At 40.8% G+C, this 23540-nt stretch overlaps 1 protein-coding gene across 13 annotated transcripts in view; it reads left to right on the plus strand.

The window, feature by feature from the left end:
- Positions 1-23540, plus strand: part of Ppp6r3 (protein phosphatase 6 regulatory subunit 3) — a 135084-nt gene that overhangs the window by 37173 nt on the left and 74371 nt on the right. For all 13 annotated transcript variants that reach the window (XM_057779824.1, XM_057779826.1, XM_057779828.1 and 10 more), the window contains exons 2-4: positions 2033-2184; positions 17850-18082; positions 22499-22685. In XM_057779824.1, the coding sequence (XP_057635807.1) occupies positions 17856-18082; positions 22499-22685 (414 nt within the window). In that variant the 5' untranslated portion in view covers positions 2033-2184; positions 17850-17855. The remainder of the gene's footprint in view (positions 1-2032; positions 2185-17849; positions 18083-22498; positions 22686-23540) is intronic.

The raw sequence follows: 23540 nt of genomic DNA on the forward strand, positions 1-23540 counted from the left end.
CCCCTGCTGGTTGGTACCCAGGAACTGTGTGCCGAAGAAAGCCCTTTCTCCTTCCAGTTGCTTTTGTTCAGGGTATTTTTGTGGTTTTTTTTTTTTTTTGTTTGTTTGTGTGTTTTTTGTTTTAAATTATAGCAACAGGAAGCAAAACAAAGACATAGTCTAAATGAAAATCCATAGGCCCTTGAACAAAAGTTCTTTCTCGAAGGGATAGATGATGTCCCAACATCTATAGACATTTTAGCTCAGTCTGGATTCACAGTGTGTTGAACTATCTCACTGTTGCTTCTGGTGTTTAAATAGGAAGGACTATAGGCACTGTGTTGATGATACTGCTGCGAACCTGTTAAGAGTGGACCTGGTATTTTGCTTGCAAGTGGGCAGAATAGGTGGTTATTGATGGAATTTAGAATTGATTGCAGATTAGCTTGAGGGACCTGGAAATAGACAAATTTAGTGCTAATTTTTTTTTTTGTGTGTGTATATATATATATATATATATATATATGTGCATTTTGAAGATTTGAAGAGTGTCTTAACTTAGTTTTTGTTGCTTTTTTGAGACAGGGTCTCTGCATCATGTTCCCACCCTAACCCCCAAGCTCCCTGACAGTCCTGAACTCAACACGTAGACCAGGCTGGCCATAAACTCACTTAGCTCCATCCGCCTCTGTCTTCTGAGTACTGGGATTAAAGGGTGTGCTACCACGCATAGCAAAGGGCTGTCTGGAACCTTAACAGAGAATGATAGTTGGAACTAGAGTTAACCTTTAGTGGTGACAGGTTCTATGTCTACACACACACACACACACACACACACACACACACACACACACACACACACACACACACAGTACTGGAGATTGAATCAGGGTACTCATATGTGCTAGGCAAAAGCTACACCCCTAGCAGTAATGCAATTTTTATGCTACCATATTAAGTTTGGCCTAAGGACTCTAGCAGTGCATACTGGCGCATGCGGAATATAGACGATCAGCAATGCTTTCCTGAGTGTATGTTCAGAAAGCATTTAAATGGTGACATGCTTTGGCTTTAGGATTATTCTTCCTTCTCATTTTTAACTTGGGTTTGTTAACGTTTTTGTCAATTCATTTTGTTTTAACATGCATTCAGCATAATGTCCATTTGTCTTGAGAAGGAAGTATTGCTCACAGTGTGGTGCAAGTTTAACTGAAACAAGGCATTAGGTAAGGAACATTTTTTGTAAGGGCCTTATAGACTGTATTAATAATAAGTGTAGAGTCCCCAGGTTGTCTTTTTCTGTAGTATTAGGTTACAAGTGCTTTGTATAGATGATGTTCATTTTTTCCCCACAGTTTGCTTAGTTGACATTAGAAACTATGGCTTGGCAGACACATAAGTGACAATGCCCTATACAGAATCTAGTAAATTCTCATTTAGACATATCAGGTCATATGAAGGAGACTCTTCTAAGTTGTGTCTAGTGTCTTTTACATAGACACACCCACATATGTACACGCACAATTTTATGTGTATGCGTATTTTGCCAGTATGTATGCACTGTGTGTGGTGTGTGAAAAGGTTAAAGAGTTTGGCAGATCCCCTAGAATTGGAGCTACAGACAGTTGTGTGTCACTGTGTGGGTATTGCGGATCAAACCAGGATATCCTCTGCAAGAGCAGCTAGTGCTCTAAACTGCTGAGTCATCTTCCCAGTCTTGTGCTTTGTATCTTATTAAAGTGTAGTTCTTTTGTAGTCAGCCTTTTGTAAGAGTGTCATTTCATAGATAGCAAGGACATGGTTCATCCTCCCAGTGCTGTTGTGGCTTCTGTATTTATCTCTAGGTTCTTCGTCAGTGTGTAATAAAAATTGGAGTATAGGATTATCTGTTTTTTCTGTGTTCACATAGAAAAGCTTCAATTTGGGCTTTTTAATTCTCTAAGGTACAGCTCTGAGGGAATCAAGACCTTGAGCCAGTATTATTTTTAAGGCTAGCTGTCATCAGACCAAAACATAACATATGCGATTATCTCTTTTGTTTTTGTTTTTACAGGAACACTCTATTTGATGCAGTATCCTCTCTTATTTCTGCTAATCTGCTAATGCGGTAAATTGGAAGATAGCTGTCACCAGGATAACCCTGTAATGGGCAAGGAGCCACAGAGAAGAAAACATTTTTTTTAGTTTTAAACCTTGGTTTGAAAGGTAAGACTGTTAGGATCATCAGTGTTTCCTTCCTGGAATTCTTGCCCATGGGAAAGCAGTTATATATTCTTTTTTGATTGTAGAGCTGGGGCAGCCGGTCTAGATAGTCCATCTGCACTGGGAACTGTGTAGTGCTATGTCTTTTGGAAGTTAAACAGCAGACAGTGTAGCTGGCTTTGGTTTATCTGTAGAGCTCAATGGGTTACCTGTTTCCAATGGGGACTGAGCTAGTCACCAAGGAGCAGCTAGGCCTTGCAAGCTGGAGTGGTGTTCAGAGGAAGAGCATGAGACCTTAGGCCTAGACTGCCTGACTCTTGGAGGATTGGTGGGGTGGGGGAGAGTTCATTTTGTACCATTGGCTTCTAGCCAGACACCTTGCATTTTTTGAGTCCTAATTGCCCTCTTTATTGGTACTTTTGATTGAAGATCAGAGATTGGCTTTATATACATAGTTGACTTTGGCTCAGTTAGCATTTAATAGGAAATTCCACAGGGGACCATTGTGTCTCAGACTGAGCTTCTCATCTACATTTCAGATTTTCTGCTGAGTACTCTTTGATGGCTTCCTTTTGTATCTTCTGGTTGACATTGTCTCCCAAGGCCTTTTGACTCTTGGAACTATATTGCCCCATTCATCTCTATTACAGCCGTGGAGCTGTGATGCCCTTTGATTCTGATTGCTAGCAGATTGATCCCAAAGCATAACAGACTGATGCTTTGCCTGTGACCTGCCACCTCCACCCTCTCCCCAAGAAGGAGGTAGCCCCTGCATTTCCCTAATGACATTTGTTTTCTGCCATTTTCTCCAACTGTGTCTATATGTTATTGTCCTGTGACTTCTGTGTGGGCACTTTCTGTATGGATTCCTTTAGCCTCTCCTCTCTTTGCTTAATCTGCATTTAATTTCTTTTGGGTTTTTTGAAACAAGGTCTCTCTCTTGTTCTTGCCTCAAACTCTTAGTTATCATTCTTCTCTCATGTGCTGGGACTGTGCTCACTGCTTTGTGAATTCTTAGAGTATTTCATTAAATTAGTATAATATTTGTTTGTTTTTTAAGTTGGATTTTAAGTATTTTCTGAGCAAAGAGTTGTGAATTCTGTTTTATATGGTTTGTACTTTTAAAAAAATATTTTAAAATATACATGTTTTACAGGCATGTATGTATGTGATCTATAATGTATGTATGGTGCCTTAAAAGGATAGAAGAGGGCATTGGATCCGCTGGAACTGTAGTTATAGATGCTTGTGAAGTGCTGTTTGTTCTGGGAACTGAGCCTCAGTTCTCTAAAAGAGCAGACAGTGCTCTTAACCACTGAGCCATCTCTCCATCCCCTAGTTAGTACTTTTTGACTAACAAAATTCATTCGTAGTTTGTGGTAGGCTGTAATATTTCAGAAGTATTTTCGGAGAGATTATTTCTGATAGTTTTTCATTGTCTTCTGTTTTTCTTTTTCTTTGTTAATAGAGAGTCCTTAGCTTTGGCATTGTATAGAATGATTTCTTTCCTTTGGTTAGTCTTTTTTTTCTTTTTCCTTTTGCTTTTTTGAAACAGTGTTTCTCAGTAGCAATAGAAGCTAGTTCTGGAACTTGCTCTGTAGACTAGACTGGCCTCAAGCTCACAGAGTTCCACCTGCCTCTGCCTCCCGAGTGCTGGGATTAAAGGTTTGTGCCTCCACGGCCAAGCTAGTCTTTTTTTCTTTATCATTTCTGCTCACCAAAATGCTATCCAATACTGGGATGAGGAAACATAAGAAAAGTTAGATGTTTCTAGTGGTCCCGAAGTCATTGGCAGGTGGCTAAAGAGAATTCTTAGAAAGCAACTACTCAGGAGGTGTCTGTAGAGTAAATTTACGTTATAACAGACCAGTTAGAAAATAGTTGTGGTTTTGCAGACAAAGCCAGAATGCCAAAAAGAATGTTAGGCAGATCCTTATGACAAAAGGGATAAATGTTTAGACTTCCGTTGATGAGATTAAAAATGTAACAGTTGTGTTTTGTTTTCTCTGATACAGATTTATCTATGGAGGGAACTGATTTCTTTTTCTAGGGCGTAATACTTCACCTAATAGTTCTCAAAGTCAGAACTGCCCTTTCAGCTATCTCATATCAATCTATGTCTCTCTTGTTAATGTTGATTAGTGACATTACATATTTCATCTTTGAAATTGTGTGTGTGTGCCTGGGGATAGAACTGACTGTCAGGTTGGTGGTAAGTGCCCTCAGCATCTCATGGCCCCAGAATGTCCTTTTACGTAGACAAGTGTTGTTGCAGCTGACTTCAGTTGAGTGTGCTTAGTCAGTATTTGGATGGTGTGTATTGAGTTCTAGGATCTTTTGATGCTGTCAGTTGTCATTACATTGTAAATTCTCAACTGAAGACTGAAGTGAGTGAGAGCTCCTTACTGTAACAGTCAGATGGCTTTTCAAAAGTGGAAACTTGCTGGGCGGTGGTGGCGCACGCCTTTAATCCCAGCACTCGGGAGGCAGAGGCAGGCGGATCTCTGTGAGTTCGAGACCAGCCTGGTCTACAGAGCTAGTTCCAGGACAGGCTCCAAAACCACAGAGAAACCCTGTCTCGAAAAACCAAAAAAAAAAAAAAAAAAAAAAAAAAAAGTGGAAACTTCTTTTGCTCTTGTGTCGGGATCTAAAAACATTACTTCACTGTGATTTGAGCTTAGAAAATTAATCTATTGTGTTTTTATTTGGCAGACACATTTCTCATGTAACTTATAATATCACACAGAAAGCGTCTAGAACAGCTTACCTCTCCCGGTGAACATAGCTAGGGAATGACTTTGGAGTATGAGGTCCCCGGATCACTTTAATTGTGGGTTGAATGCAGCAGGAAACATCACCATGACACCAACAGCTGTCATAATCTCCATAGCCATTACTTTATGGTAGAACAAGTCATGAACTAATGACATATGCCTACAAGAAGAATATGTACCTCACTGTGAAAACACCTGTGATAGCTTAAACATCTCCAGTAGGAGGATGGCCATAGTTTGAATTAACTCACATTTTTAGAAATTCAATAAATTTGCACTACTAAACCTCTTTTACATCTCATGCATCATTTTGTCTGTTTTTTGTTGTTATTTTGATTTCAAACTGTAGATGTAACTGAACCATGTTGAGTTGTAGCATGCACAGCAGGTTTGTTTTAGGTGATTTGAGAAATATTCTACCTATGGCTGTTTTCACGAAGACTATTAGGCTAAAACCTCAAAAAGCATTGGATTTGTGACAGAAACAGTAACAGTCTTCTTTTCACCTTTCTCATTCCCCACGGACTTAGATCTGCTTGCTTAACTAACTCTGTTCACCTCTGGTGTCTTCATTGTCTCGTGTATGTATATTTCAAGTCCATTTCACTTTGGCTATGACAAGGAGGTTGGCTCTGTTGTGTGCATACCTCCTCCCTTCATCTTCCAACAATTAAAACTCACCTCTTAACTGAGATCAGTATTAAATGTAGGTATACTTAGGCTAATGATTCCTAAAAGCTCTGACCTATTTGCAGAGTTTTTCAGCATAGTCAGATACATCCAGCAGCCTGTCTGCCCTTCTCATTGTGATACATCCTGTCTAGAACCCCTTGCCTTTTGCCCTCCTCTGGATACTGTGCCTTCCTCTCTTTTGTGTGGCATCTTGGCTTCTGGTTTCCTGTGTATTTGCCTTGTTTTGTGAAGCACACTTTGAGATACTTTCCTGGCCTCCACAGGAACTTCAGGTACATGATGCACGTAAATGAAGATAGATTTTTAAGAAGTAGGGCTTGGAATAGGTCTTGGAATATAGTTCAGTGGTAGAGTGCTTATCTAGCATGCCAAAGACCCTAGGCTCATTTCCCACCCCAACCCCAATAAGAGAAGAAAAGAAAACTCTATGAGCATGTTATACTAAAACCAGTTTTATTTGAATACTAGACTTCCCAAATGTTTCTGTTTTCTGTCTTTTCATTCGTTTCCTGTCATTTCCTATTTTTTTTATTATTTTTTAATTTTTATTAAAAATTTCCACCTCCTCCCCTCCTCCCATATAATTTCCTATTCTTTATGTCTTTATGTTTCACTAAAGTTGCCATAGGACAGAAGGGTTATATGGGACCAATGCCATTAAGCCTATGAGAAGCAGCAGAACCTTCCTGTTTTTACTTTCTGGGGTTCCATGTCATCAGTGTGTATCTATAATTTGTACTATTTACATCAAAACAGTTTTGATAGGCACTGTGATTATCATGTAGTGCAGCCTTCTTTCAGAATGGAAGCTGCTCTTGCAGATATTCACAGGGGGTATGTAGCTGCAGTCAGTTCTCTCTGCCTACCGTTCAAGTTCCAGGAATCAAATTCAGGTTGTCAGGCTTGGTAGACAGCAAGTGCTTTTACCCCACTAAGCCACTGCACACTCATTTGTTGTCTGAAAGAATAGCCCTACTAGTTACTGCTGTGCCTCTTGTTGTCTGGGTGCATGGTGCTTCCCTTCTCCTGCTTGGCTTATCATCTGTTGATGCCAGGAGTCCTGCTTGGTGGATTAGAGGTTTGGAGAGCCTTGAATGTTTTGGTGGAAGCTTTTCATTTCTTCCTCTCCTGCTTGTGTCCATCCCTCTTCTGGCATGTGCAGCTTTCCTTCCCTCCAGAATAGACCATACCATTTTTCTAGGTCTTTGTTCCTTTTTTCTCTCAAGCTTCTGGGAGAACCTTGCTCCTAATTTGTCATTGCTTTACTTACCCTTTTCTTTTCCATTCAAGCCTCACTTTAAAACAAAGCCAAGAGCCTCCTATTCCTTGAATAGGCCATTCTTTACATACATTTAACCATTGCTTTTGAAATTGTATAAAGCAAACAGATTTTCATGTCTAGTTATAGTTGCTTAGTGGTGTTTCTAACACCACCAGACCATGTATATGATATATACATATACATACATGCATATGCAGAGAGAGAGAGAGAGAGAGAGAGAGAGAGAGAGAGAGAGAGAGAGAGAGAGAGAGAATATTGCCCAGTGACATTATGCCATCTTAGTTTGTGATCTCAAAATGACAAAATTGCCAATGGATATGCTTCTTAGACAGGACCCCTTGGAAGAAATGATGGCTGTTCATTCAAATTGAACATGCTTATTTATAGAGGAACAAACTGCAGTATTTAAAATATTTGAATTAGTTGACAAAAAGTGAGTACATTTTTCTTGGTTGTGCTCTAACATGCCAAACTTTGTCATCCTTTAAAAAAAAAAGATTTTATTTTTATTTTGTGTGTGATGTATATATGTGCCAGGTGTTTGAGGAGGCCAGAAGAAGGCATTGGATCCCCTGGGATTTTAGTTAAGAATGATTATGAACCCCATTTGTGATGGAAATTGAGCCCAGGTTGCCTAGAAAAGCAACAAGTGCTCTTAACTGCTGAACCATTTCTTCAGCCACCCATTCCTCAGACTATTTTATTATTTTATATGTATGTTGATTTTACCTGCATGTATGTTTGTACACCCCATGTATACCTGGTAGCTGCATAGACCAGAAGAGGGCATCAAAACCTTTGGAATTAAGCCGGGCGGTGGTGGCGCACACCTTTAATCCCAGCACTCGGGAGGCAGAGGCAGGCGGATCTCTGTGAGTTCGAGACCAGCCTGGTCTACAAGAGCTAGTTCCAGGACAGGCTCCAAAACCACAGAGAAACCCTGTCTCGAAAAACCAAAAAAAAAAAAAAAAAAAAACCTTTGGAACTAGAATTACAGACAGTTGTGAGCCCCCATGTGGGTGCTGGAAATTGACTCCAAGTTCTCTGGAAGAGCAGCCAGTGTTCTTAACTGCTAAGTCATCTCTCCAGCTCTGGGCTTTGACATTTTTAGCATAAAAGTGACCTGGATGATGAGACTTTCTGCTGCGTTGTTCTCAGCATTGCAGCGGCACATTTGGACCATGTTATGTGGAAGCATCTGCTCTTTGAGCATTGTGTTTCTCAGGTGGCTAAGAATTCCACAGGTAAGCATTAAGTCTGTCATCGATACCAAAGTGCAGTCAGGAATGAAAAGGGGAAACTTGGTTTTGACGAGGTAGAAATTTTAGCAATGAAGGAGGCATGGTAATAAGGAGAAGCTTTTAAGTTTTGCTTTTCGAAGTTGAGCCATTGCAGAATCTTCTCTAGATCCCTTTTGGTTCAAACTCTGTTCTCCTCCCTCTCTGTAGTGGTACATCCTCTGCAGAGTGAATAGTTGCTCAGCTTCAGTGTGTCCACTCCCATTCACTAGTGTTGCTGAAAGCCAGAAAAGTACTTTGTGTGGTCCCTGCTGTTGATGATGAGATGTCAGTTTTTCTTGGTTAAAACTCATTGATCTCGGGGCTGGAGAGATGGCTCAGTGGTTAAGAGCACTGACCACTCTTTCAGAGGTCCTGAGTTCAATTCCCAGCAACCACATGGTGGCTCACAACCATCTGTAAGGAGATCTGGTGCCCTCTTCTGGCATGCTGGTATACATGGAGACAGAATGTTGTATACATAATAAATAATTGATCTCCCTGGTTCTACAGCAATCTGAGCATGTTATGTATTCATACTGAACCCTTCAAGATCTGGCCTGGCATTGTCCTTTCTTTTTCTGCCTTTTGGTTCTCCTGGCCTGCTTGACCTCCTTTCCTGCTGTGAGGTTGTTGAAGCCTTGTGGGTCTCCTGTCTCTATCTTTGCAGTTAGATCTGGAGTGCCTCCTTTCTCTCCTAGACACTTATCCTCTAGCCTCCCTTCTTCTTGAGACAGGGTCTCACTCTGTATTTCAGGCTATCCTTGAACTTAACCTTGACCTCCTGAGTGGAGTTATAGGCCTATGTCACCATGCCTTGTCCCATTCCTTTGAGGCTTACTTATATAATGGAGTTCCATGTCCAGGTATCCTTGCTGTGAAACAAATTTGGAGGTTTTGCTTCCTTTGTTAAGGCTTTCTCTGTGTTTTGTAATTTTCAATCAGTTGGCACCGTTTGGATTACTTCTGTATTATTGATACAGTACAAATTAGCATTTAAGAAGTTTCATGGGTTTAATTCATTTCCTTTTTCAAAAAAAAAGGAGGAAGGGATATCAACAATGTTCTGGGATACCTGGATATGACAAAGCTGATTGCTTTTGACACCTCTGAAGAAATCATGTTGGAGCCAATAATAGCAACAAGCTACGATTTCTGCCTTCTCCAAGGAAATGCCTTCTGCTACTTCCTGTAATTGGGCTCTCAGGAGGTAAAAGTAGGACAATATGGAGTTTGAAGTTAGCCTGGCCTATGTCTCCAGACTCTTGTCTCATGAACAAACAACAAAAAAATCACTGATGCGGGATTCCCCTCTGTATGCTGTGATTACCATTGGTGAATAAAGAAACTGCCTTGGCCTGTTGATAGGGCAAAACTTAGGTAAGCAGGGAAAACTAAACTGAATGCTGGGAGAAAGGAGGCAGAGTCAGAGGGGAAGCCATGGAGCTGCCACCAGAGACAGACACTGGGAAATTTACCCAGTAAGCCACTGCCACATGGCGATACATAGATTAATGGAGATAGGTTAAATTAGTTAAGATGTAAGAGTAAGCTAGAACTAATGGGCCAAGCAGTAATTTAATTAATATAGTTTCTGTATGATTATTTAGGTTCTGGGCAGTTGGGCCGAACAAGAGGCCTGCTACTACAAACCACCATTGTATTGGCTTTAATGTCATATAGCTAAGATTGCCGATCCTCCTGCCTCTACCTTCTAAGTGCCAGGATTACAGGTGTGCCTTATTGTGCTTTGCCTCCATTGACTTTATATGGAAAAAATTGACTAACTTTGGCTTTGGAAAGATTGGAGGGACTATTTCAGTACTACAAGGGGAATTTTGGTTAGTCACTGCAACAGCCTTTTTTGTTTGTTTGCTTTTTGGTTTTTCAAGACAGGGTTTCACTGTGTTGTGTAGTCCTGACCTGGATCTCACTCTGTAGCCAGGCTGGCCTTAAAACTCACAGAGATCCATTTGCCTCTGCCTCCCGAGTGTTGGGATCAGAGGTGTGCACCTCCATCTCCCAGCAACTGCAACGATCTTAAATGAGGCATAGCACAGCAGAGTAGGTAACATGTGGATCTTGAGAACTTCAAATTGAGAAGCCTAAATTATATGTGCTATAGGTATAAAGTACACATTCCATTGAATTTCCATAGGCTTTTCACTTTACTTTTGTGTGTGCATATATGTGGTTGTGTGAGGACAGTCTCAGGTGTCATTCCCCAAGAATTACTTTGTTTAGAAGCAGGGTTTCTTGCTGATTAGGCTAGGTTGACTGACTGGCAAGCCCCATGGAGTCACCTTTTCTAGTCTCTCAGTGCTAGGATTATAAGCACATACCATTGGCCTTGTGGATCCAGCTCAGGTCTTTATGCTTGTTTAGCAGGGAAATCTTATTTTTCTGATGTGGCTACTAAAAACTTTACACTTAGATGTGGCTCACATGGTGTTTGTGTTAGGTAGGTCACTTGGCATCTAGGAGCCTTCTGGGAGGGTTGAAAGGAGAGTTGGGATATGTAGGAATGGGTTTGAAATTGGGGCATTGTGTGCTTCCATGCTTTTGAATACATTTAATTAGTGTTTTAAAATATTCCCTTCATAACATTCTTGAAATAATATTAAAAAGTTTCAGACACATTTTGTTTGCTGAGGCTTTTCCCATTTGTTACTTGGACAGAAGCAGCTGCTCTTATTTCTGTACTGTTGGTGTGTTGTCCTGGCAGTGTTTACTGCAAGCCCAGTGAATTTGCTCTGGTGTTCCCCTTTGGACTTGAAATTGTGTGAAGCTTCTTAAATGATACATAGACAGATTTGGCTGGACTGGCATGTTACTGTGTTGTAAGTGGAGTTTTCTTGACATGGCAGTATTCCTGAATAACCACACAAAACTTAATTGTAAATGCTTGGCCAATAGCTCAGGCTTATTAATAACTAGCACTTAAGTCACTAATTTATGACTTAAATTAACCTATCTCTGTTAGTCTATATGCTGTCCCAATACTCGTGGCATTTAGACAAGACAAGACTAGGACATGTCTTGCTTACTCTGGCTGTCTGGTAACTTCTCTGCATCTCTGCACAATCTCAGTATTCTTCTAGTTTGCCTCTCCCACCCATTCTCTCCTGCCCAGGTCTAGGCCAGGCAGCTCTTTATTAACCAATGAGAGTAGTACATATTTATTTATAGTGTACAAAGGTTCCACAGCACTGTGCAGTCTCACAGAGCCTTGTGCTCAGGGCTTCCTTTAATGCTCCTCTGTTGGCGGTCAGAAATCTCTTATCATCTTGAGTTGTTTTTGGAGTCTTTGAGGATTTTTTTTGCCTCTCATCTAACCAGCCATGGGTATAACTGACACAGGCAGGGTATGGACTAGGAGCTTTGCAGAACCCACTCCCTGCAGAGATGAATGCTAAGTTGAAGCAGACCTCTTTGGATGATGATATGGTTCTGAATTTGATGTTGTTATGGTTCTTGTTATTCCTGCATGCATAGTTAATTCTAGGGCAACCTTCAGCAGTTTCTCTTTTCAGAGAAACTAGTAGCTTCTGCTATTATGTCTTTTAGCATTTGGTGTCATTGTTTGAGAAGTAATATGATGTGTTGCTCCTATGTCCTGTTGGGACTAAGAGCACAGTCCTGTAAACATAGCTTTCTCTGTCTCCTCCTGTCCTGCAGCCATTTCTAAATAATCACTCAGAGGCTTAATATTAATTGCAGAATGTTTAGCCTATAGTTCAGACTTAGTACTAACTAGCTCTTACATTTAAATTAACTCATTTCTATTAATCTGTGTATTGTTACATGGCCATGGCTTTTAGCGGTCTGCTGGCATTTTGCTTCTCGGGTGACTGTCTCACATCCTTCTTCACATCACTCCGTCCTTCTGTGTCTCTATTTAGTTTGACTTTTCTTTTTTTTTTTTTTTAATATTTATTTATTTATTATGTATACAATATTCTGTCTGTATGCCTGAAGGCCAGAAGAGGGCACCAGACCTCTTTTACAGATGGTTGTGAGCCACCATATGGTTGCTGGGAATTGAACTCAGGACCTTTGGAAGAGCAAGCAATTCTCTTAACCACTAAGCCATCTCTCCAGCCCTCAGTTTGACTTTTCTTCCTGGCTATGTTCTGCCTCACTATAGGCGACTTTTATTACCAATCAATAAGAACAATATATATTCCCAGCATATAGAAGCATTATCCTATGGCACAGTTCTATGTTCATGTTAGTATACTTTTCATGGTTTTGTATTCAAACATATTTACTACAGTTTTTGAAAATATAGGTTAAACTGATCCTTAGTTGTTACTTTGAATAACAATTGATCAGCACTAGCTTACACTCATGGCATCAGGTAGATAGTGCAGAGTCTCAAACTGGAACTGTTTTTTCCTGAATCAGAAAACAGGGTGCATTTTAACAAGACTCCTAGGTGATTCCTTGCCCATGAAAGCTTAGGAAGCTCCCAGGTGACATTTTGGCATGTTGACTGAATAGTAGCTTCTGTTTGTAGTAGGTGCCAGCTGCTCAACCCCCACAGTCATTTAATGTAATGAGCTGCTGAAGCTAAAGTGCTGAGATGAGGTCTCAGGACTGCAAACTCCAGCAGCCCGGTAGCTGGCAACAGAATCCAGGTCTCTGTGGATACTCACTGACACTGAAGAGGTTCCCAGGGTGTTTTAGTTAGGGCTACTACTGGAACATTGGAACACAATGACCAAAAGCAAGGAGGAAATAGTTTATTTGGCTTACACTTCATATTGCTATTCATTATCAAAAGAAATCAGGACAAGTACCTGGAGGCAGGAACTGATGCAGAGGCATAGAGGGGTGCTGCTTACTGGCCTGCTTATTGAATCTAGGACCACCAGCTCAGGGATGCCACCACCCACAATTGATTGGCCCCTCTCCCATCAACCACTAATTAAGAAAATGCTTTTACAGCCAGATCTTATGGGGGCATTTTCTCAGTGGAGATTCACTCCTTTCACATAACTCTGAATTTGTAAAAGAAGCCTAGGGAGATAGATACCTTGGTCTCTCAACAAACCTGTCACCTTGTTGGCTAGCTTCCTAGGTGAGATTGAATTCCTGCTTATCTAGAAGCTAAGTGCCAATCAGCTGAAGTGTGTACTTTAAATACGTTTATGTCTACTGCAAACACTTAATTAGGTCTAGACATGATGGTGCATATGTGTAACCCTAGCATTTTTAAGGCAGAAGCATGAGAATCAGTTGAAGTCCAGCTTTAGCAACATAGTGAGTTTGAGACACTTTGGGCTATATGAGACTCTCAACCCTGTTCTCTCTCCCACCACTAGTATTTTTTTGTTTTATTATTGTTAATTCTGACTTCAGTTTTGTATGTGTGTGTGTGGTTTTTGTTTTGTTTTGTTTTGTTTTGTTTTTGTGGGTTTTTTTTGTGTGTGTGTGTATGGTGTTTTTGTTTTTTGGGGTTTTTTTGTTTTTTGTTTCATTTGTTTTTTTGTTTTGGCAAATCTTAGCTTGTTAGTTTTTTAAGACAAGATCCTTCTATGTAGCCCAGGCTAGACTCAAGCTTAGAGTCTTTTTTTTTTTTTAAATATTTATTTATTATGTATACAATATTCTGTCTGTGTGTATGTCTGCAGGCCAGAAGAGGGCACCAGACCTCATTACAGATGGTTGTGAGCCACCATGTGGTTGCTGGGAATTGAACTCAGGACCTTTGGAAGAGCAGGCAGTGCTCTTAACCACTGAGCCATCTCTCCAGCCCCAAGCTTAGAGTCTTTTAACCTCAGCTTCCTAAGTGCTGAGATTATAGTTTCAGGCTACCATGCCTGACTGAAATACAAATAATTTTGCAATATAAATAATAAAATAAATATATTTGTAATATAAAGAAAATTCACTGTAGAAGTACTTATTTCCACATTCTGTACTAACCAGTGTGGTGAAAAAATCAGTCATCTTATAATAGATGCTAAAATGTTTTCTCAGTGTTAAATTTCATATTTAAAATAGCTTACATTTTAGATAAGTACTTCAAAATACAGATTTGGGCTAGGGGATTAGTAAGCCTGGACTGTAATTTTTCTTTTTTAACTCCTTTACTTTTTGGGGACCTGCCACCCAGCTCCCAAATAAGTACAGCTTTTCTTATTCTGTCTACTTTTTGTCTCTAGGCTTTACCTTCCTCTATTTCTGTATATCTTTTGTTGCTTGTTGCCATCTTTGCCTTGACTTCCTAATCAGCTAGTTCAGCAATGTATTTAAATTAGGCAGTTGCTTAAATACCTTCTGCTGTCTACCAGGGGTCTACTATATGTCCCTTCCTTCCTCCCATCATAGATGAGGAAGATCACTTGCTGTGTGTCTGTTGCAGTTTGTCTTAGGAAGTGCATTTCTCTAGTTTGTTTTTTCATTCATGTTGTGTACATAGGAAAAGGTGGGTCTACACTGGTGACCTCTGCCTTGTTTCTTCTCAGTGGAACTGTGTTGTTGGTCTGTGTCTTTGTGTTGTGTTGTTGTGTCCCATCCTGTCCCCCAGGTATCCCTCTCAAGTGAGGTGTGTGAATCTGGGTCATGTGAACTGAACAGCTGCTTGTCCTTCCTTGGCTCTCTCTCTTCTTGCTGCTCAAGATTGTGGACACATAGTCATGTGTCCTTGAGAGCATGCTAAGGCATTATAAACGGAGGGGATGACTTTGGTAACACTTGATACTTGACAGTATGGCTTTCTGAAACTTGTTCCCTAAGAATTCTTGAACTTTCTTAATGAGGTTGCATGCTGGGCAGTCAGGCTCAGTGCTGACTATCTGTTCTGTGAAGTGGAAACTTCTGAACAACCTACTGTGCACAGCTTACTTTTTAGCTTCTCATTCTTGGGGTCAGTCACTGTGATTGAGAGTGTGAATAAAGTTTGCCCCTATAATTTCTCTGTTTGTATTTTTATTTCATTATTTGATTTTGTTTTTTCTAGACAAGGCTTCTCTGGCTGCCTTTGAACTCCACTTCTGTAGACCAGGCTGACCTCAAACTCAGAGATCTGCCTGCCTCTGCCTCCCGAGTCCTGGGATTAAAGGTGTGTGATCAACGACTGACTATTTTTTTCTACTTTTAAAGAAATGATTTTGAGGTAAATGTTCAGGAGAGCTTCGGGTATGGATGAATTTAGTAAGATACATAGTTAAAAAAAAAAGAGAGATCCTCCTTCCATAGATAGGACCTTCTTTTCCTTTTGCTTGTAAGAACATGTAGGTATTAATGAGCTTTTCTGGTGGTAGTTTTAAGTGGATGCAGTTGACTTCTGGGTGTCGAAGCTGTAGCTGTAGCTATGGAGAGCTTTTGTTTTGGGAACATGCGACTTTGTGCCTTGCCACTCTCAAAGAAGTCTCTGGCTTTTGAGGCTCTGCTGCTACTGAAGCTTGTGCTGAGTGACTGTAGTTTGTTACTGTGACTTGAAGAACAATCATTTCGTGGTGGTGGGCCTGGAGACCAAGTTGAGGAAAGACTATCCATGAAATGCTGTGGGAGGTTGACTGTCAGTTGTTTCTCGTAGTGACTTAGGATAGTAAGTTTGTCAAATTCTTTAATAATTAATTTAATATTTAAATTTAATAATTAAGTTCTAATGTTTAGCTCATTCTTGAATTTGATGACCTCAGGCTTTTAGCTATTAATGAACTCACCAACTACTTTATTCTGAGTAGTCCTCATTAATTGTTATTTGTTGCTGAAGATGGCAGTTCTGTGAAGAATGTATTCTTCATTCCTCAAAAGAGTTGCTTTCTGCCATTTTCAGTTTTTTGTTGTTGTGTTTTGAGACAGTTTTGCTGTGCTAGCCCAGACTGGACATAAGCATTCACTAATTCTCAACTTACCAAGCGCTAAAATATTGAGCATGAATTTTTTTTTTTTTTTTTTGCTTAAAAGTTTTAAAATTAATGGGCAGCATGCTTATGGAGATCAGAAGACAGCTTAGAAAAGTTGTCTTTTCACCCTGTGGGGTTTGGGGATCAGACTCAGGTCTTTAGGTTTGTCAGCAAGCACCTTTACCTGCTGGGCCAACTTGCCCTCCCTTGGTATTGTTTTTGTTTGTTTGTTTTTTCGAGACACGGTTTTTCTGTGTAGACCTGGCTGTTCTAGAACTTGCTCTGTAGACCAGGCTTGTTTTGTTTTTTTAGACAGGGCCTCTCTATGTAATCCTTGTGATAGCTGTGTAGACCAGGCTAGTCTTAAACACACAGAGCCTCCACCTCCCAAGTGATGGAATCAAAAGTGCAGGCTGCCATACCCAAATATTGAATTCTTAAAATTCTTAAAGTATGAATGAACTACTTCTTTTTGTGTTGTAGTTGTTGTTTTTTTTTTTTTTTTTTTTTTTTGACAGCTTCTTGTTGTGTGGCCCAGACTAGCCTAGAACTTATCTTCCTGCCTCACTAGAATTATGGGTATATGCCAGCTGAGCTTGGATGATTTGCTTTTGTAGGTTAAAAATCATTTTAAGCCAGGTGATGGTGGCGCATGCCTTTAACCCCAACACTTGGGAGGCAGAGGCAGGCGAATCTTTGTGAATTCAAGGCCAGCCTTGTCTACAGAGTGAGTTCCAGGACAGCCAGGGCTGTTACACAGAGAAACCCTGTCTTGAAGGAAAAAAAAAATTAAAATCAAGCTTTTTCATTCAGCATTTTCAACACTTTAACCAGCTAAAAATATTTTCTGGATGGGGCCGGAGAGATGGCTCAGCAGTTAAGAGCACTGGCTGCTCTTCCAGAGGACCCAGGTTCAATTCCCAGCACTCACATGGCAGCTTACAACTGTCTGTTACTCCTGCTCTAGGGGATCCAACACCCTCATACATGTAGGCAGAAACACTATTGTAGCTGGGCTGTGGTGGCACACGCCTTTAATCCCAGCACTCCTGGCAGAGGCAGGCGAATCTGTGAGTGCAAGGCCAGCCTGGGCTACAAGAGCTAGTTCCAGGACAGGCTCCAAAGCTATAGTAAAACCCTGTCTCGAAAAAACAAAACAAAAAAAAATTATTATTATTATTTTCTGGGATGGAGACAGAGCTCACAGGTTAAGAACACTTGGCACCTAATTTTGAGTCCCAGCACCTATTTGGTGGCTCACAAATACCTCCAGTTTTAAAGGATCTAACACCCTCTTCTGGCTTCCATGGCCACTCCATTGCAGGTCATGCACATATAAAATAAGTAAATTAAATAAAACATTTGTAGAAAGTTTAAAAAGAAAGCTAATAAATAAATTCCTTAATTTTTTTTTTTTTTTGAAAAGGAGCTAAAATGATTCTGTCAGTGTTACTCATTAAGAAATCATTTTGTGCTGGTCAGTGCTGGTGTATGCCTTTAATCCCAGCAGTTGGGAGGCGGACCTCTGTGAATTTGTGGACAGGCTGTTCTTACAAGAGTGAGTTCCAGGACAGCCAAGGGAGGATACACAAAGATACCCTGTCTCGACAAACAAAAAAACAAAACAAAAAAAAGGAAATAGTTTTGTAGGTTCAGTATGAAACTGCTTTAATTTTGTGTTAATGCCAAATTGACTTTGTAGACCAAACTGAACTGAAATTTGGTTTCTGGGAAATCAGTAAGTAAAGCTGAAATTTTATTAAATGCTCTCTGTTTTGTTTAGACCAGCATGTTTTGGAAATTTGATCTTCACTCATCATCCCATATAGACACACTTCTAGAGAGAGAAGATGTAACATTGAAGGAGCTAATGGATGAGGAGGACGTCTTACAGGAGTGTAAAGCACAGAACCGCAAGCTCATAGAGTTTCTGTTAAAAGCAGAATGTCTCGAAGACTTAGTCTCATTCATTATAGAAGAGCCACCTCAAGACATGGATGAGAAGATCAGATACAAGTAAGAAAATGGCATCTTTGCCTTAGGCTGGAGTAGAAAATGATTATTCTTGTTGTCTATGAATTCCCTAGAGCCACTATAGCCATTGAGAGGTTAAGATGGTCAAGACCTACAGGCTTAATGGGGGTACACAGTCCATTCTGGGGCTAGCTTCAGTGAATCACAGGCATTTCAATGTTAATCTCAGCCAGAAGTACGCCATGCTTTTTAAATGACAAGAAAACTTCTTATACTAGTAAGACATTCAAGTAAGTATCTTCACTTTGTAGATAACAAGCCAGGATTGCCTAGAGGCCTAGTCAGAGCTTGAGTTTGAAGAGTATTGCTCATATAGTAAGGCCAGCCTTCCATTGCTTGAGCATTAGGAGTGGGTTTTGGCAAACAGCAGTGAAGCTATATTCAAGCAGGGAATCTCATAATAAATAGAGTGGATTTATCTATTCGTGGCTGGTTAATTGAATCTGTTTACAAACAGCATGATACAGTAAATGAGAATCCTTTAATACTGCCACTTGTAATGCTTCTTTTTACACTTCTGGGAACACCAAGCACTTAATGGGCATGTTAATATTGAGCTTGCAGTTATTTTTTCATATCCAACATTGAAGAGCCAGCATCTCCCACAGTGAAATTAAGAATCCCTTCAAAAATAAACATCTATTGTGATTCATTAAAGACATCATATGGAAGGAACAGGATTTTAGACACTGGCTTTCCTGCCTCAGAATAACTTTCTTCAGATATCATTCTGTCAGAAAAAAAAAAAATACTTGATACCTTTAAAGTTATTGGTGATTTAGGTTCTCAAGGAGGCTCTTTTCTCTGCCAGCCTTTAAGATTGACACTCAGCCATCAATAGAGACCACAGCATTCAGTGAAGACCAGTCTCTTATAAAGGAAAATATGTATAGCATAAAAATACTAGTGTGTTTTTATTGCCCTACACACCTTGCTGCTTTGGAATTCCTGTCACAGTAAGCTGGCATGTACGTTAGATGGGTCTCATCCAGATCAAAGGTGGAAATGGTGTGGTAATATGTCCAGGATAATGGGCCTTCAATCAAGCAATCTTGGAGTGGTATGGCCCTCTCTTTATGGAAGCTGTGAGTAGACAAGTAGTTTCCTTTTTTAGGTTGACCCTCATATTTTTTCTGGGTTAAGTTGTTCTAATGCCATACCCTTTATGAATTGCTTACTTACTGAGAAGAAAGGCTCCATGCTGCCTTTGCTGCTTGGATCTGAAAGCTTGGCAGTGATGCTGCTTCTTTGTGCTGCTGTGTTACCTTTAAAACTGTTAGAGCAAGCGACCTCTCTCACACGGTCTCCTAGATGTGCTAGATGGTGTCATTTGGAGGATCAGGGGTTGAGTTGGGTGGAGCAGAACTCTGTCTACTATGCCTCTGGCCCAGCTCAAGCCAACATTGGTGTGAAATATACTTTGGGTGACCTGAACACCTGTATTAGCATAGAGAACCTTTTGGAAAGAATCTGAAGCATTTTGAGGATTAAGATTGATTGTTGTGATCAGGGCAATCCAGAGTAAGAAGTAAAACCATAGTTTGTCAGAGAAGCCCTCTGGAGAAGAAAGCAGGCTAGGACAGAACACCTGAAGTTGGTTGGTGGAAGGATTCTAGAGGAAGGAAGCTTCATTTTGAGCCATGTAGGAACTGAAGACGTTGTCTTTGCAAGTGCTTGACAAGGAACAGCCAGACCAAAAGTGTGGAAGCCCTAATGTGCATGAGTGTTTGTTATATCCTAAGAACAAGGCAGCCTCATGAATGGAGGTGAGGAGGAAGAAAGAAGGTCTGGGGTGAAATCAGAGCACCCTCCAAAACAAGCCACCCAAGGTTTTGAGCAGTGAGTGATGGATATTGCCTGACAGTTGTCCTTGTCTGCTAGTACTGCCCCACTTTGGGGCTCTAGGCACTGGGAGACCAGAGTAGAAAGGGAAGGTCAGTTAAGAAGCGGGTAGCAATCCGCAGAGAAAGATGTCAGTATCTTTTTGGGGGAGAAGGTTTTAGCATCTAGACATAAAATGAAGTTAGAACTGAAGAAGCTTCCTTGGTGTGAGGTCAGAAGAAGGAAGGATTAGGAAGGAAGGGATATTGAGTGTTTTACTCCAGGTAGATTAGAGTGGAATAGCTGTGAAGTTTGAGATGCCTGGTTGGTATGGAGTAGAGACAGGGACTCACAGCAGGTGGATGGGTACCATATGATGGCATGAAGCTGACAGAGGTTGCCCATGGAGCTGATGGGAGACAGGCTCAGAAACTGATGGAGGAGGCTGTTAAGGAATTGAGGAGTGGCCAGGACAAGAAGAAAACAGGTAGAGGTCACCACCCAAAAAGCTGCTAAAGACAGGCTTCAAGGACAAAAGAGGAACCCAGGATCAGAGGCTGCTGCTAAGGGATTTACAGTGTGGCCATATTAACCCTTTGATTCAGGTCCTGAGAGCCTGGCTGAAATGGCTCTGAAAAAGATCGGAAGACAAAGCAAGACATCTCCTTGAAGTTATTCTAGCAATGAGAGCACATGGTAGCTAAAGGAGTGCTTTATTTGTTTTCCTAAATAGAAGAAGTGGTGGTTTATGTGTACACTATCAGGAATGGTGCAGTAAGAGGAAGCCATGTCAGCAAAATTTCTGCAGTTTATCCTAGTACAGTGGTCCTCATCCTGTGGATCCTGACCCCTTTGGAGGTTAAACAGTGCTTTCATGGGGGTTTAAGACCATTAGAAAACACAGACATTTACATTATGATTCATAATAGTAGCAAAATTACAGTTATGAAGTAGCAACAAAAATAATGTTATGGTTGGGGGCTCACCACCACAGCATGAGGAACTGTATTAAAGGGTCGCAGTTTTAGGAAGGTTGAGAACCATTGTCCTAGAAAATAGAGAGTAACTCAAGTTACTATCACTCATTAGCCACCTTTGCAATGCCAGCCCTTCCTCATTATGTTTCAAAGCCTACAAACTAAGGGAAAGGGCCAGTACACCTTGGAAAGTGGATGAGGTAGGAAGTGAACCTAGTATGAATCCCATAGCTGCAGATACAGCCGCTGTGTGTTCCTGTTACTATGTGGTGGTTACAGTAGAGAAGTCTGCTGTGGCATTGATGAATGCCTGTGTTACAGTGTTGGGGAGACTAATGGAGCAGAACCTCCTAGAAGACATTGTTGGGAACTACAGTCTGCATGCCTTCACACCTGCAACTCTGCTTGCTTTTCTGTCTTCCTCCCGCATCACTTCCTTTGGGGACTCATGCTGTTTATCTCGTTTCATCCCAGATCCTTTCAGGTGCAATGGTCCCTTGCTTTCCTTGGATACCTCTACATGTGTCACACTCTCCAGACCACAGTCTTTCCCTCTGTCAGCTCTCATATAGTCACTCTGCTAGTTTGTCTCCTTGATTTGGTCAGCCTTTGAGCTTGCCATTCCTATGACTAGCTTGGGCTGTTGCTCCTGGCTGGTTGATGGAAGAATGTGTTAATGTATTAGAGCAGAGAAGGGAACTATGATCACATATAGTGTTGTCTGATGAGTCTCCTGTGACCATTGGAAAAGGTCATTCGAGCATGGGGAACATGGGTCTACTGCTTGGTTTTCAGAGTAATTGGTCTGACTGTTGGAGATAAACATGATTGAGGTTGCAAGTTTTTCTAAAATCATAAGGAAATAAATGCAGAGCAAAGGCCAGCTGCTTCCTGTGGGCCTGTGGCCTACCAAGTGAGATCATAGTGAAGAATGACAGTGGACTGGTTTCTTGCCTGTCCCTAGCTTCATAAGGTCCTGGAAGGCTCTTGTAGAAAGTGTAGGTTTGTATAACGCTCTTTTCTCATCCCCCAGTACCGCAGGCTGGTGTCCTGTTTGTCTAGTCAGTAAACCATGATAGGTGTTTTCCTTAGATGGGATGGAGACTGAAAATTTGATAACTTTTCAGAACTTTATCATACTCTTGTAACCCACCTGAGCTGAGCAGACCAGTGACCTGTTCAGGTACCTCCAGTCATCATCACATCTGTGTGTAATACAGTTTCCTGGAAACTGGCAGACCCTAACTTGTCTCTCAGAGCTTCTACTTCTCTGTCCACATGGGATATGATGGCTGTCAAGACACTGTACCTTCAGTGAGATATTTCTGATGTTACAGTGTGACATCTTGGTTCTTAAGTCCTGTGCATGCACCAAAGTTGTGATGCAACAAAAACATATCTTACTAAAACTTGGTTAAAGGCAAATTAGAAAATTCATTTTAACTTAAGAGGTTGAATGGAATGGTTTGAAGGTGCTTTTAATTCCTAGTAGATGATTTTGATGTTTTGACAGAATTTTAGGGGACCTTCCTGATATGTGCTGTGCTTGATGTGATGAACTGTTACCATTAGATGATAACACAATGTTCTATTCTTCTAGGTATCCAAATATATCGTGTGAGTTGCTCACTTCTGATGTTTCCCAGATGAATGATAGACTGGGGGAAGATGAGTCCTTGCTATTGAAATTGTATAGCTTCCTCCTAAATGAGTCCCCCCTGAACCCACTACTTGCCAGTTTCTTCAGCAAGGTGCTAAGTATTCTTATCAGCAGAAAACCAGAACAGGTAATTACTGTTTTCCAAAGGTAAGTATCTGGGCTGTGCATCCCTGACGTGAGGGATTTGCTGTAGTTTCTGCATTTGCCTGAGGTCCAGTTTCAATAAGAGAATGCCTTTTAGGTCTTTAGCAGTTTAAGCAGCCCTGGTTTACACATTAAGTAGTATTTTTCCTCTGTCATATGCATTGAAGGGCCTCAGCTGTAATCATGCTTTGATTTCTTTCCTGGACAAATAATCAGAAATATCATTGTGAGGGCAGCAGATTGAATCTGAGTACATAGCTAATGCCCCCCTTGGTTCAGCAGTTTCTTTGCTTTGTTGTTTCCTGAAAATCTGACCAGTGCTTTGCACACGGTAGTCATTCATTTCACTTAGATATCTGGATGCCTAGTCTGTAGCACTGGGTCAGGGTTCACACCTCCCTGTTTGTACACCTTGACCCTTCTGGTTTTTTTTTTTTTTTTTTTTTTCCAGTTTACATGTTGTATGTGTGGAAATGTCATTTCCCAAAGGAGTGGTTAGCCAAGTCTGGCTTTTGGGCCAGTGATGACAGCATCACCTGAGAACTTTTTTTTTTTTTAAGCAGTGTATATTCTTGATTCCTACCCCTAACCTATAGAATTAGATGGAATCTGACAGTGAGGACTTTTGGCACATCTTCCAGTTCACACTGATGTTTGCCGAAATTGGAGAACATTGCCATAGTGGAAGTTTCTGTAAAGGCCCAAGAGCTCACTTTCACGAAACAGCTAAAACAGCAGATGCTTAGTGCAAGCTGACAGATTATCAGTTGCAACAGGCAGAGATGAACATGGTCAATTCAGTCAAAGTTGGTGTTCTTCGTGGTAGACAACAGTTTCC

The sequence above is a fragment of the Chionomys nivalis genome, chromosome 8, assembly GCF_950005125.1.
Source record: "Chionomys nivalis chromosome 8, mChiNiv1.1, whole genome shotgun sequence".
Classification (NCBI taxonomy): domain Eukaryota; kingdom Metazoa; phylum Chordata; class Mammalia; order Rodentia; family Cricetidae; genus Chionomys; species Chionomys nivalis.